Below are 13,129 nucleotides of genomic sequence, written 5' to 3'. Positions count from 1 at the left end.
TTTTATAGTTTATATTTGTATTTACATTGTACAGTGTTTTAAATGTAGGTCGTTAAATAATTCATATGATTTCTCATTCATTGTTGTCTGTGGTCGTGTGTCGCCTGTTGTCCGTGTATCCTTGACACTCGAGGGGTAAGCTATCTTACCATCTCTCCAACCTGGGAATATGTCATAGCAAAATTAAAGACATGCGGCTAGCTCTTTCATTGGTCTAAGGTAAAATATTCTGACCAATCGCTAGGCTAGCACCTGTGTTTTAAAGATTACACAAGAGCGACACCTTATTTCAAAGCCTGTCAATTTTACCTTACGCGGCCACATATTATTTTGATGTACATCCCATGATCACACTTATCTTCCGGACTCATCCACAATATGACGTACATCAAGCCTTCGAGTTTGTCCTGTATTATTACAGGGTTGCAGAGAACGTGAGTTAGCGTATCCCCTGGCGTACCGAGGGTGTTGTCCGTGGTATGTCTGTAAACAATGACCATTTAAGAATGCTTCTGTTACCTTGAGGAAACCAGAGGTCCGACAGTGAGGCTAAAAGTAGTGAAACTTGCTAACATTTAAAAACCCGTCCAGTTCAGTCCCGGTGTCCTATAAAAATTCCATCCCCATAAAATACTCATCCGGATGAATATTTAATTCATTAAATACTCATCCCCCCATAAAATATTCATCCCCCCTAAAATTTATCAAAACTTTTTACATAAAAAAATAGTTCGTATATGTCTATCCAGGTAATTATAATACACAGGGTGTCACCTGTTGGGGCTTATCAATACAGGTGAGAGATAGGTGACACTGCATGCTGACCAGCACACATGTGTGGCTCAGCTTTACACATGAAAATAAGCAGCCTTATAATACATGATTGTTAAAACAAAGAAATACACGTTTTAAAACCATTTAAATGCAACTGGCATTGGTACTCTGAATGCTGAATTTTGTAAAGTGTATTCTGAAAAGAAGTGTTATGTTTAAATTTTCTTGATATCTCCATAAAATAACAATCTACCCGATACTGTAGTCATTAAATACCTATCTACCCCCTATCAAATAACCATCTACCCTATACTGTAGTCATAAAATACCCATCTACCCCCATAAAATACCATCTACCCTATACCGTAGCCCTTAAATACTCATCCACCTCAATAAAATAACCATCTACCCTATACTGTAGTCATAAAATACCTATCTACGCCCTATAAAATAACCATCTACCCTATACTGTAGTCATAAAATAACCATCTACCCTATACTGCAGTCATAAAAATACCCATCTACCCCCTATAAAATACTCATCTACCCCCATACAATACCCATCTACCGTATACTGCAGTCATAAAATACTCATCTACCCTCATAAAATACCCATCTACCCTATACTGCAGTCATAAAATACTCATCTTCCCCCATAAAATACCCATTTACTATACTGCAGTCATAAAAATACTCGTCTACCCCCATAAAATACCCATCTACCCTATTCCTGCAGTCATAAAATACTCATCTACCCCCATAAAATACTCATCTACGTTATACTGCAGTCATAAAATACTCATCTACCCCCATAAAATACCCATCTACCCTATACTGCAGTCATAAAATACTCATCTACCTCCATAAAATAACCATCTAGGTTATACTGCAGTCATAAAATACTCATCTACCCCCATAAAATACCCATCTACCCTATACTGCAGTCATAAAATACTCATCTACCTCCATAAAATAACCATCTAGGTTATACTGCAGTCATAAAATACCCATCTACCCCCATAAAATACCCATCTACCCTATACTGCAGTCATAAAATACTCATCTACCCCCATAAAATACCCATCTACCCTATACTGCAGTCATAAAATACTCATCTACCCCCATAAAATACCCATCTACCCTATACTGCAGTCATAAAATACCCATCTACCCCCATAAAATACCCATCTACCCTATACTGCAGTCATAAAATACTCATCTACCTCCATAAAATACCCATCTACCCTATACTGCAGTCATAAAATACCCATCTACCCCCATAAAATACTCATCTTCCCTATACCGTAGCCATTAAATATCTATCTACCCCCTATAAAATAACCATCTACCCTAAACTGTAGCCATAAAATACTCATCTACCTCAACAGGATAACCATCTAGGTTTTACTGCAGTCATAAAATACTTTTCTATACCCAGTTACATGTTCATACCCATCTACTTGTCCATAAACACCCGTCCCCTCCCATCAATTGCTTATTTACCCCCAACAATACCTATATCCTATAATGTACCTATCTACTCTCTACTGTAGTCATAAAATATGATTTCATCTCATAAAACAACTGTTTACCAATATTGCTTGATTTAATAAACATTTGCACCACTTTAATTACTTGAGATTCCATGCACCAACTAAGCTGACTTAAGAAAGAAATATTCCTAAAATGTAAAAATACAAAAATATTAACAGGTAAAAGCAGTTTTTCTGCCATATTCATGCATGGATGTTATTATTAATTGAAAAATTTAATTTTTATATCTATAAACATAACAATTAATATACTGCTTTTCATTTTATGTTTGGATTGCTGTGAAAAAAAAAATTCAAAAAAATTGAAATAATAGTTAAAGAAATTAGTTTTATGATATGTAAATGACAGTCTTCTTTTTTTTAAACCTGATGGACACTATAATTATATAAATATATCCCTGTGTCAATGATTTGTCAGTATATTGACAGCTGATCTTGACCACACCTGTATATTGTCACCAGGCATCAGTAGCCCCCAGGGCCCAAGCTCCCACAGGTGACACCCTGTGTATTATAATTACCTGGATAGACATATAGGAACCATGTATTACATGTAACATGTTGTAATAATGCTATAAATTTTGTATTTATGTAAAAAGTTTTGATAACTTTTAAGGGGGATGAATATTTTATGGGGGGGGGGGATGAGTATTTAATGCATTAAATACTCATCCGGATGAGTATTTTATGGGGGATGAACATTGTATATGACACCGGGTCTTACAATCAACTACTCTTCTTCATGGAGGGAAAGTGCGTTGTTAAAAATGTCAATTGCATTACCCTGGGTCATCCATACCTAAACATCTCCCACGAATTGATGTAAAATGTGTTACACAACATTTCGTTTTATAAAATAAAAGGTTTTACATCATACCTGATATATCTTACACACATTAGATATGTTAATAATGCCCCCAAATGTATGAATCACACACTAAAGTTTAGCTGAAAGCGATGTTCTGTGTCTAAAATACTGTCAGCGACTGATCATTGTGTTATAGGTAACAAATCGGTCAGATCATAAAGTATCGACTCGTATGTCACCTGTATTATAGAATTAACACACTTAAAACGATTGTTCATGTGAACGAAATAGGTGATGTTTTTAGATATATTATGCAAACATTTTACCAATAAATGTATTTATATTCACAGACATTCTATTTTCTTTTGTGCGATATATAGTACATGTAACAAAGGTACATAGGTGTTTCGTCATCGAACTGTTTTCCTGCGTTAACAGGACGATTTAATAACGTACGTCTTGTATCAACTTATTACACCAATCTCTCGGCTAGTGGCCGTTAACAACAAATGAACTTTGACATTATGATAATTACGACATAACCTAATCATATATCAGAGTACAGTCAGCATCGAAAAGGGGATCTTTCGTATTGTTAATTGCTACAAAAAGCATTCAGACCCATTCGTGTTGTTAATTACAACCTAGAACATTCTGACCCAAACATGTTATACAGGATATGGTAAGATAGAATATGAGTAATTCATATTCATGGACGTACTGTGGTTAATGCATAAATGATTAACTTTCATATTTACTTTATTTATATTAAACATTTTAATCTCTTCGTGATATATTCGGCCATTTTTCAGGATATCTAATAATTTCATGAAAAATAACAAAAACAACATTTGAAATAATATGACTGAGAAAAATCCCCGGAAGAAAACAAATTCAATTGTATTACAGTTTTTTCTTTGATCACATCAGATTGTGATGCTGACTTCTATTACACACTGAGGAGAAACGAAATCCATTTACTTATTCTCGATGACCTGTCTCTGCATAAATAAATCGAAATCCAATCCAGACAATATGAAGTGTTATTCAACGACATTTTTAAGGAACTATTTCCACAAAATATAACGGGTAATTTAGAGCCAATATGACAGATTAATTATAGACGATATGATCGGTAACTTACTGACAATATGGGAAGCTATTCTCTGACATTATGACGGGTTACTTACCGATAATATCACATATTACCTATAGATTTACTAGTTATAAACAAACAATATGACGGGTGCTTAATGATCAATATTGCTGGTAATTTACAAACAATATGACGGGCTTCTTATGGACAATAGGACAGATTATTTATGGAAAATGTGACGGGTACTTTAGAGACAGTATCACGGGTAATTTTTGGACAATATGACGTATAATTTACAGACACTTTGACGTGTTATATACGGATATTACATAGGGTAAATTACAGGCAATATGACGAATTACGGATATTATTACTGGTTACCGACAGGCCAGTTTATATTTTCTAATTGGTTAACAAGCGACAACAGACGGGCTACAAACGTAAGATATTACAGATTTTTAGAGACAATATGGCAGGACAGGCTAAACAAGAATACTTGTAACAACGAGCTAGTCTGAAATTGATCTAGGTATTATACATAATAAATCCTTTATCTTCTGTGTAACTGAGAAAAAAAGTGAAAGAGTAATGAAAGTCAGTTAGAAATTTTATGAGTTTCATATTAAATCTACCAATACGCTTAATGTTTTTCATATATTTAAAATTATGGTGTTATAAACAGTTAATACAAAAGACAAATCACATTTAAGTGACTTAAGCTTTGTTTTTATATACTTTACTCATTATAAATACAATACTAAGAAAATGTTACTTCTTCGTTCTCTTCTAAGTATTCGACCTTTGTGAGTTATATTCTGTCCCTTAAATGTGCACGTGTTATATATATGTGCTTTGTACATAACACATAATGAACCAATAGTTAGTTAAGATCAATTACTGCCTTTAAATACTTATCGGAGCAGCACAGTCAGATAGAATGACACAATGGCATTTTAATAGTTCTAAACCTAAGTTAGCGGTTCTTTCTATCAACGCCAAGTCACAAGAAGGCCCAAAAGGGTAGAATCAAGAAGGAAGTAAAACATATTGTGCTAGACATAACATGTCCACCGTAAGATGACATGTTGTTGGGACAAACAAACTAACAACTATTAAACAATGGTATTGGGACAGGCAATAACAAGATGGCGCTGATTCCTGTGATCCTATTTCTATACTACGTTAACTGTTTTACCACAGGTGAGAACAATAACGTGTTACTATTTAATTGTAATTTCCATTTTGTATATTTCGATATAGCAGAATACGTGTTAATATCATAGTACTATTTACTTGTCATGGTTATACAACACTCCATTATAACGATACAACAGGGACTCTACTTCCATATTTGTTGAAAGGTTGTCATCTTGTATATCATATTACACTAACATGGCGAATTATAAACATTTATAATATTAAGACATCACTTTACCCTGAAGGTCCATTTTATTTCAAACCTGATTTGAAGATATATCGATTTTTAAAAACCCCGAAGGTATTAGCTGCCAAAATTATCAAACAAGTCAATAACGGAATACACTCCAAAATAAAGGAACAGAAAAACAGGAACAGAAGATACTCGAAAATAAACTGAAAGACAACCCCGCAGAAAAATATTATATTGTACCTTATCATAAACGTTTTTTCCTTCTCGTTGTTATTAGTTATTTTTTTCAACAGTTCAACAGTTTCTTACACTCATTTGTTTCCTCTGCTGGTTTCGTTACAGCATCCGATCCGTGCTCCGACTACGAGAATTTGAATACGGACAACACAAGATCACCCTCACACATCGAGGCAGAGTTTGCCAACGCTAATTGTGATGCGACTCTTAACGAACAATGGTACCGGATCATAGGAGATGCTGGAACAGACCTGACTAACGATAGCGGACTCATTCTAGGCAATGCGTGTGGCACGTTCAACCAAATGTGGATGCGTGGTAGGAAGTTTTCTACAAATATTTAAATATCTTATTTCAGGCGAAAGTTATCATAACTAAGGCATATAATTAATGTATCAATCTGATGTACTGAAAGGGGAAGTCCGCAAATTGAAAGTCTTGAGTGTTATTTTAATTTATTTTGAGAGGTCACTTATTAGCTTCGTACAATATCTACCCTATTTAATCTTATAATGTATTCGTCCCAGGATACACATTCTTAGCAGCTGAGTTTGTGAATTTAGTATCGGTTTTTGTAAAAGGATTCGTCTAATGCCGCATTTTGAAATTGTAATATTTTACTCAACTTTGAAAATATTAAAAATAATGAGAGGAAATATGGTGCATGTATTGTATTTTTTGTAAGTTGATAAAAAAACAAGTAGTGTGCATATATTAATTTATTAGACTTGATTGAATGTGACGTGATATACCCTGCACTATTTTTATTTACAGTTTCTTATAACAATCTACAAAAACAATCAATATGTTGCTGAACTTCACACATTTTCCTGTAGAACTCCAGTACCAAACTCTTTTGGCGACATTTTGTTTCGAATTATTCTATAATTCGATTTGATAATCCGTTAAGCAAATCTTAAGACATCACCAACTCAATGTAGAAACCATCTTTTCCATTAGTGTAGTTCCGCAGTTAATACAATTCCAATCGTTATTACGAAATATAAGGTACATTTTGAGTAGTAAACTGCCATCTGAGCTCTGAGTAAATTACACATATGTGCATATTTTTTTTCTTTAGAAACAAAACCCCTTTTCCCTGTACCTTACCTGTTATATTGCAGAATTTATTTCCGTTCTTACATATTTGAAACTTAATTTTGCTGCCAGTGCTAAGTACACAAAAATAAGAAAATGATCTATTGAATTACCTTACAGGCTCCATTCCGGAGGTGGCAGATGGAATAGTCGACAGAACAATTTGCCTGAAAACGATCTTCTCGTCTTGCCATGATTCCTTTACGATACAAGTGATGAGCTGCTGTTCATTCAGAGTGTACTATTTGAAGAGTTCTAATGGCTGTCCGCATTCCTACTGTGTAAGTGGTAAGTATACATTTTTTTCCATATTTGCGATTCAATGGCACTTTTCATTGGTAAATACAGTGTACCCATGGATTATTCTGCGATAGACCATGCGCGTGAGATTATAATTTTTTCAACTGACCCACGCTCTTTAAACGCAGGATTCGCAAGAGGCCTTCGTTAATGTTTTTTCAACATTTTAACACCCTCAATTTAAATTCCAATTTGATACACTCACATATGTTGACTATTTATGAAATAAGCAATACATTGAATCATGTATGGAAGAAGTTACTAGTTACATGATGGTTAAAGTGTTTGATATTTTTAATTATTTACTAGTATATCATCTACGACGATACACTTAGATCACCAGAAAGTCAAAATATGTGATAAGTGTGGGATTTCATTTTTACAAGTAAACATCACAAACAAATTGATTCCCTTTTCACTTTAGCTAGGTGACATGCAGCAACACTAGGCAGTCCATGACTTTTTGCCATTTCCGTTTTTATTTAGTATACATATTTCATCTATGTTGAAACAAAGCACTATCCTAGAACGTCACTTATCTTCCAAAGATGCCGGTTTCGAATCAACGGACAGTTGCCCTGATCCCATAACAACAACAACCGAAGAAACAACAGTTGATTCTACATCAATGATAGTTACAGCTACTGAATATCCGGCAACCACAACCAGCGGCTCAATAACCACAAATCAACATCCGTTAACTACAACCAGCGGCTCAACAGCCACAACTCAACATCCGGTTACCACAACCAGCGGCTCAACAACCACAACTAAACATCCGACAACCACATCTAGCTACTCAACAGCCACAACTGAATATACTACAATCACATATATTGATTCAACGACAAGCTCGAAAACTCAAAAAGGTAAATAAAATAGCGTTAAGATGTGTATAAACAGGAATATCTGTCCTACTAATGCTTATCCTGTGTTTTTGTATCGTCTGAAATGTTTTGTCAGCAATAAATCAAAGATATTTATCAATGAGAAATATTGCACGTACCAGTCTGGATTGTTCCCAATGTCAAAAAACATTAACCAGGACATTCACAGAATGTTTTCGATGATCGAAGTTGACTAAACTCTCTGACCCGTATAGCTGAAAACAAAAACGGTACTTGATGTTAACTTACATAGAGTTTCTGTTTGTGTTGTATGAAAATCAACAAAAGGATACTGAAGTGCCAACAAAATCCTAAGTCAAACTTAAAACATGGTAGAATATGCAGAAACGAAAGATTTTTCGGTGATCTTTAAACAAAATAGGTTATTGACCAAGTGTTCTGGAAAGGTAGGCGTCTACTGCTTTATGCTCGACACGAGTTATGTAAATCAAAGTCAAATCCAATCAATGTCACATTATCTAAGAGGGGACCGGTACTGCCAACAAAAACAAATGCCAAGTTTTATGCAAAAGGTAATAATCGTCTTCAATGTCAAAAAGAAATTTAAAAAAGTCTAAACACATCATGATGGCGACCATACCACCTGTCCGTAGTCTTCTTCAAACTGCATCTTTAGAAAGTTTGTCCGTCAGCAGCCGACATCTGCCACGGGTTGGTGTTGACTACCGAATCAACTTCGACACGTAAACACTATAGGTTTGTGAAGCAGGGATGTATCTATCAAGAAAGGTTAAGTTCACAATCGAAAACCCAAACAAAATAAGCAGTATGATCTTCGTATGTTAACGTGTAAGCAAACGTCAGTATATAATTATACCTGTCCAACGTCAGTATATAATTATACCAACATCGCAGGAATTAGAAAAGCAGTTTACACATTAAAACATGTGATCATTGTATTTCAGAATACGAGTCGGATCTTAAGATTGTCAAGAAGGATAACACATTGATCATCGTCTTGATTCTGATTATATTAGTGGGTTTCACTGCAGTTGTTGGGTAAGTGCAAACGAAAATAAATCTATATTGTTGTAACAACAGTCATATTACTTTGCCGAATTATTGAAATTATGCATGTGGTTGTAGTGGTAAACGTTAACAAAACATTAGTTATCAAGTCTTATACACCCGAGGAAATAAAGTCAATAAGCTGGTATTCTGTTCTCAATATAAAACAGCATTTATTAATCCAATTGAATATCACAGATATACAATTGGATTAATTAATGGTCTACTTACCAGGGAAACAGTGAAAGGTGCTCGCCGTGTGCGAAGTGACAGGTTTGGGGACAGGTGACAGGTATCGTGATACACTGAGCATGCGCGGACCATTCACACACTCACACAAGTCTCTCACAGCTCGTGCAGATTTCGCGCGCGCTGGCGACATTGTGTACTAAGTACACCCGGTTACACATATATTAATTTTGTTAAATAAGAAAAATGTACATTTTTCCTGTTTTCTATATTTATATACGACAGGTTGTTTGACGTTTTAGATTTCAGGGGAAAGGTTATTTGAATTCTATAACTGCTTACTGTTAAGAGTCAATTGAAAGCATTTTTTCTGTATTTCAGACTTTTCATATATACCTTGAAGATTAAGAAGACTGTTCGCAGTAATTCGCTAATGCCAATATGTGAAACTACCACTGGTTTTTCATCTTCGCCGCCTCCTCGCTCGTACGCGTTCGTTGACCGTTCGATTCATCTACTTGTAGCTAACGGGGGTATTCCTGGAAGACGATATCTCGCGGATAGGGGCGTTCCGGATTTGGCGCTGAGATACGATGTAGGTGGCGTTTAAGATATGGCGTTTAACCTACGCTGTTACTAAGGAGGGGGAGGGAGGGAGGGGGGGGGGTGTTCTTAATTGACGTTGGGACATGCTGTTGCCAAGGGAAGGTTTAAGATATTGCGTTGAGACATACTCAACGTCATGTTGTCGGGGGGCGGGGTTAAGGTATCAGGACGTGCTGTTGCCAAGGGGGACGTTTAAGATATGACGTTGAGATAATTGTTGCTAAGGTGGCGCGCTTAATATGGTATTGGGATGAGCTGCTGTTAAAGAGGGAGTGTTCCTGAACTTTTTGATAAATGGTAAAGGGCATAATTAGGTACCATATAATTGATAGAACAAGCTAGAATGAAGTCTATGTAAAGAACACCATAAATACTCTATAACAAACGACCAACCCCAGTCTACTATAGTGTCGAAATTGATGTGTCCGACATGACGGAATAATATAGACTATTTAAACTTCGACAGGGTCCTTAGGTAACACTATCTTTGCCAAACGGATCAATAAGTAAAAGATGTTGATCAATCTTCAGTTGCAGTTGTGTTATCTAATACTAGGTGTTGTACAAGTGTTAATCCAAACATAACCTGTACATAGCCGGCGATTGCATGTATCGTTTTCGTTCTTAACCAGCAAAACGTATGTCCAACACACATTCAACGCTAAAATCTTAACGAACATCAAACGGTCAACGCCAACGCAACGCCAACGGAATGCAAACGGAACGAAAACGCAACGTAAACGCAAAGCAAACGATTGCCTAGGATGGAAAACAATTAATAACGTTGAAGTATCGGGATGATTTATGACAGTGGATTGGTGACGGACAATAAGTTACACGACATAGTGACATTGGCGAGGTCAACCCCAAAAATATCTTCCGATCTCGCCACTCTTGTTTAACAATTTATGCACATATACATTTTAGGTAGAACATCAAATGCTTCAGCTGTCTGAAACACAATTTGATGGTAAGGAAAATATCATACGAACTGTAATGACAGTTTTATTCTGGTTTTTCTTATAAAATATGAAATTTTGTACAGTCGTTTTTGTTGNTTATTCTGATTTCTCTTAGAAAATATGAAATTTTGTACAGCCGTTTTTGTTAGTTAAATAGTTTTATTCTGATTTCTCTTAGAAAATATGAAATTTTGTACAGCCGTTTTTGTTAGTTAAATAGTTTTATTCTGATTTCTCTTATAAAATATGAAATTTTGTACAGCCGTTTTTGTTAGTTAAATATCAGTCAAAGACATGGTTATGATATAGATATTTTCATGTCGCGCTTTGTTTTTTAAACTGTTAATGCTTGACACGTCATTGTAAATGTTGGACATCATTAATGTAATGTTATGTATTCCAAATGTTTTCAAAAATATTATTACTTCCAAGTGCTTAGATAGTATTTTGCAATCAGTCATCAATTCGATATACTGCTAAGCTTTTCGGTTCATTAAACCATGGAATTATACGAAACGCAAAATTCTCGATATCACCTTAAAACAATAAACATTAAGATATATAACCTCCGGAAATTACTTGGTTGAAACAATCCACTGACTATGAAAGAATAGTGGACTATTAGTATTTTAAATGCGTATCTATATTAATAATGTTGACCAAATGTCCGTTTACTATACATTTTGTTTACAATATATTGTGACCATTTGTTTAAAGACACTATTGACAAAGGATAGAGACCATTTTCTAACGAACGTGGTATCTACTAACGCCGACGGTTCAAAAAAAAATATTGTAATGAGCTCAATGCCTTACATTTATTGTTTCAATACAATTAAAAGATATGTAGTTCTTATCGGTCCAGATTGTTTATCCTTCTTTTCATTGAAACGTGTGGTTATAATTGAGTTTTTTCTGCAACCGCAACAGACAACATCAATGTATATATATGAGATATATGAGGCCATCTTTATGCAAAACCCTGACCTGTAATGTGTAATGTTTCTAGCTGATCGACGTTTGACCGGAGTCGAGAGGCAATTACGACTTCCACTTAGGATACTTATCTTTATACAGTTAAGTTTATTTGGTTGGTTCTTTTCGATTGTTATAGTCATAAGAATAAAGAAATGTGATCTTGCATTTATACATTTCGGGATTTCTATTTCGGTTGTACTTCCTTCTTCAATATTTTCTGCGAATTATTGTAATTATTTTATCTGATCGATTGCAATAATATAATCGTGAATCAAACATTGATTTAAAATTTTAGACATTCGGTATACTTAACTGATCAAATTTATTCATGCAAGTAAGTACTTACCCACCGTTTATTTATCATTAAATGTGTATAACATATGGACACTGTTAATTAACTGTATGCTTCAAATGCAATTTCATTTCTTACACATATTTAGATGATTTTTTGTATTGTGTCCCTGTTATCTGAGAAGGGTCATTTAAACCCATAAGCATTTTGCCTGACTTTATTCTGTTAAATCATAAAATATAACAACAACATCAATAGTAACATTAACGTACATGTAAACTGAGCTGATTACAAAATAAACACCTAAACCGTACAATACTTGTGACACCATGGTAGGGGGTCTTCCCCGAATACCAACTCTGCTTAAAATCACATGTTTACATAGGTAGTCAGTTGTGATGATAGTGAGTTATAGTCTATTGCAGTAAAGTGTACAGGTAAATTGCACAGGTAAATCAACTTCTGATAATTAATCAGATGGTCAATAGCTGCTAATAATTGCAAAATAATAATTAATATTTAGAGTTCCGATCCCAAGCTGTTCTTCTGATAACTAATCAGATAATCACTAGCTGCTGATAATTGCAAAAGAATCAATAATATTTAGAGTTCCGATCCCAAGCTGTTAAATGGGTAATGTATAAAACAGCAGCACACTTTGGAGAATTATCATATTTCGCTCTGTACTTGGAAACATCAACTTCTTTACTCAGTGAATGTGAATTTTGTATTCAGAATTTGTCATCGTTTTAGTTAAACTTGTACTTTCAGACTTGTGTGATTTCTCTTATAATTATTGTCAAATAAAACTTGTACTTATTTTCAGATTTGTGTGAACTTGTGTGACTTTATCTGTTATTGTATACTTTGATAAATCAACTACAAGATGGCAAACGCTCATTGCTTAACTTGTCATTGTTACATTGTTGC

At 34.7% G+C, this 13,129-nt stretch overlaps 1 protein-coding gene and 1 long non-coding RNA gene across 2 annotated transcripts; one reads left to right on the top strand and one right to left on the bottom strand.

The window, feature by feature from the left end:
• Positions 1-36: 36 nt before the first annotated feature.
• Positions 37-1,544, bottom strand: LOC110464750. The gene is made up of 2 exons (XR_002464529.1): positions 1,051-1,544; positions 37-970 (listed from the first exon to the last, which is right to left on the bottom strand). It is a non-coding gene; the product is annotated as an uncharacterized LOC110464750 (long non-coding RNA).
• A 3,622-nt stretch (positions 1,545-5,166) lies between these two features.
• Positions 5,167-10,000, top strand: LOC110464739. The gene is made up of 6 exons (XM_021520101.1): positions 5,167-5,431; positions 5,964-6,176; positions 7,077-7,244; positions 7,805-8,125; positions 9,070-9,163; positions 9,743-10,000. The coding sequence occupies exons 1-6, from the start codon at positions 5,377-5,379 to the stop codon at positions 9,969-9,971; spliced, it is 1,080 nt and encodes a 359-aa protein (XP_021375776.1). The 5' UTR covers positions 5,167-5,376; the 3' UTR covers positions 9,972-10,000.
• Positions 10,001-13,129: the final 3,129 nt, after the last annotated feature.

Source organism: Mizuhopecten yessoensis, unplaced genomic scaffold (assembly GCF_002113885.1).
Source record: "Mizuhopecten yessoensis strain PY_sf001 unplaced genomic scaffold, ASM211388v2 scaffold11029, whole genome shotgun sequence".
NCBI lineage: Eukaryota > Metazoa > Mollusca > Bivalvia > Pectinida > Pectinidae > Mizuhopecten > Mizuhopecten yessoensis.
This window is presented reverse-complemented; position numbering and strand designations above follow the sequence as displayed.

Excerpts from the sequence above, each read along its gene's own strand:
- LOC110464739 (XM_021520101.1), top strand. The coding sequence starts at position 5,377 with ATGGCGCTGATTCCTGTGATCCTATTTCTATACTACGTTAACTGTTTT. Across the intron at positions 8,126-9,069 it reads AAGCTCGAAAACTCAAAAAG|AATACGAGTCGGATCTTAAG; the intron begins GTAAATAAAATA and ends ATTGTATTTCAG. Across the intron at positions 9,164-9,742 it reads GGTTTCACTGCAGTTGTTGG|ACTTTTCATATATACCTTGA; the intron begins GTAAGTGCAAAC and ends TCTGTATTTCAG.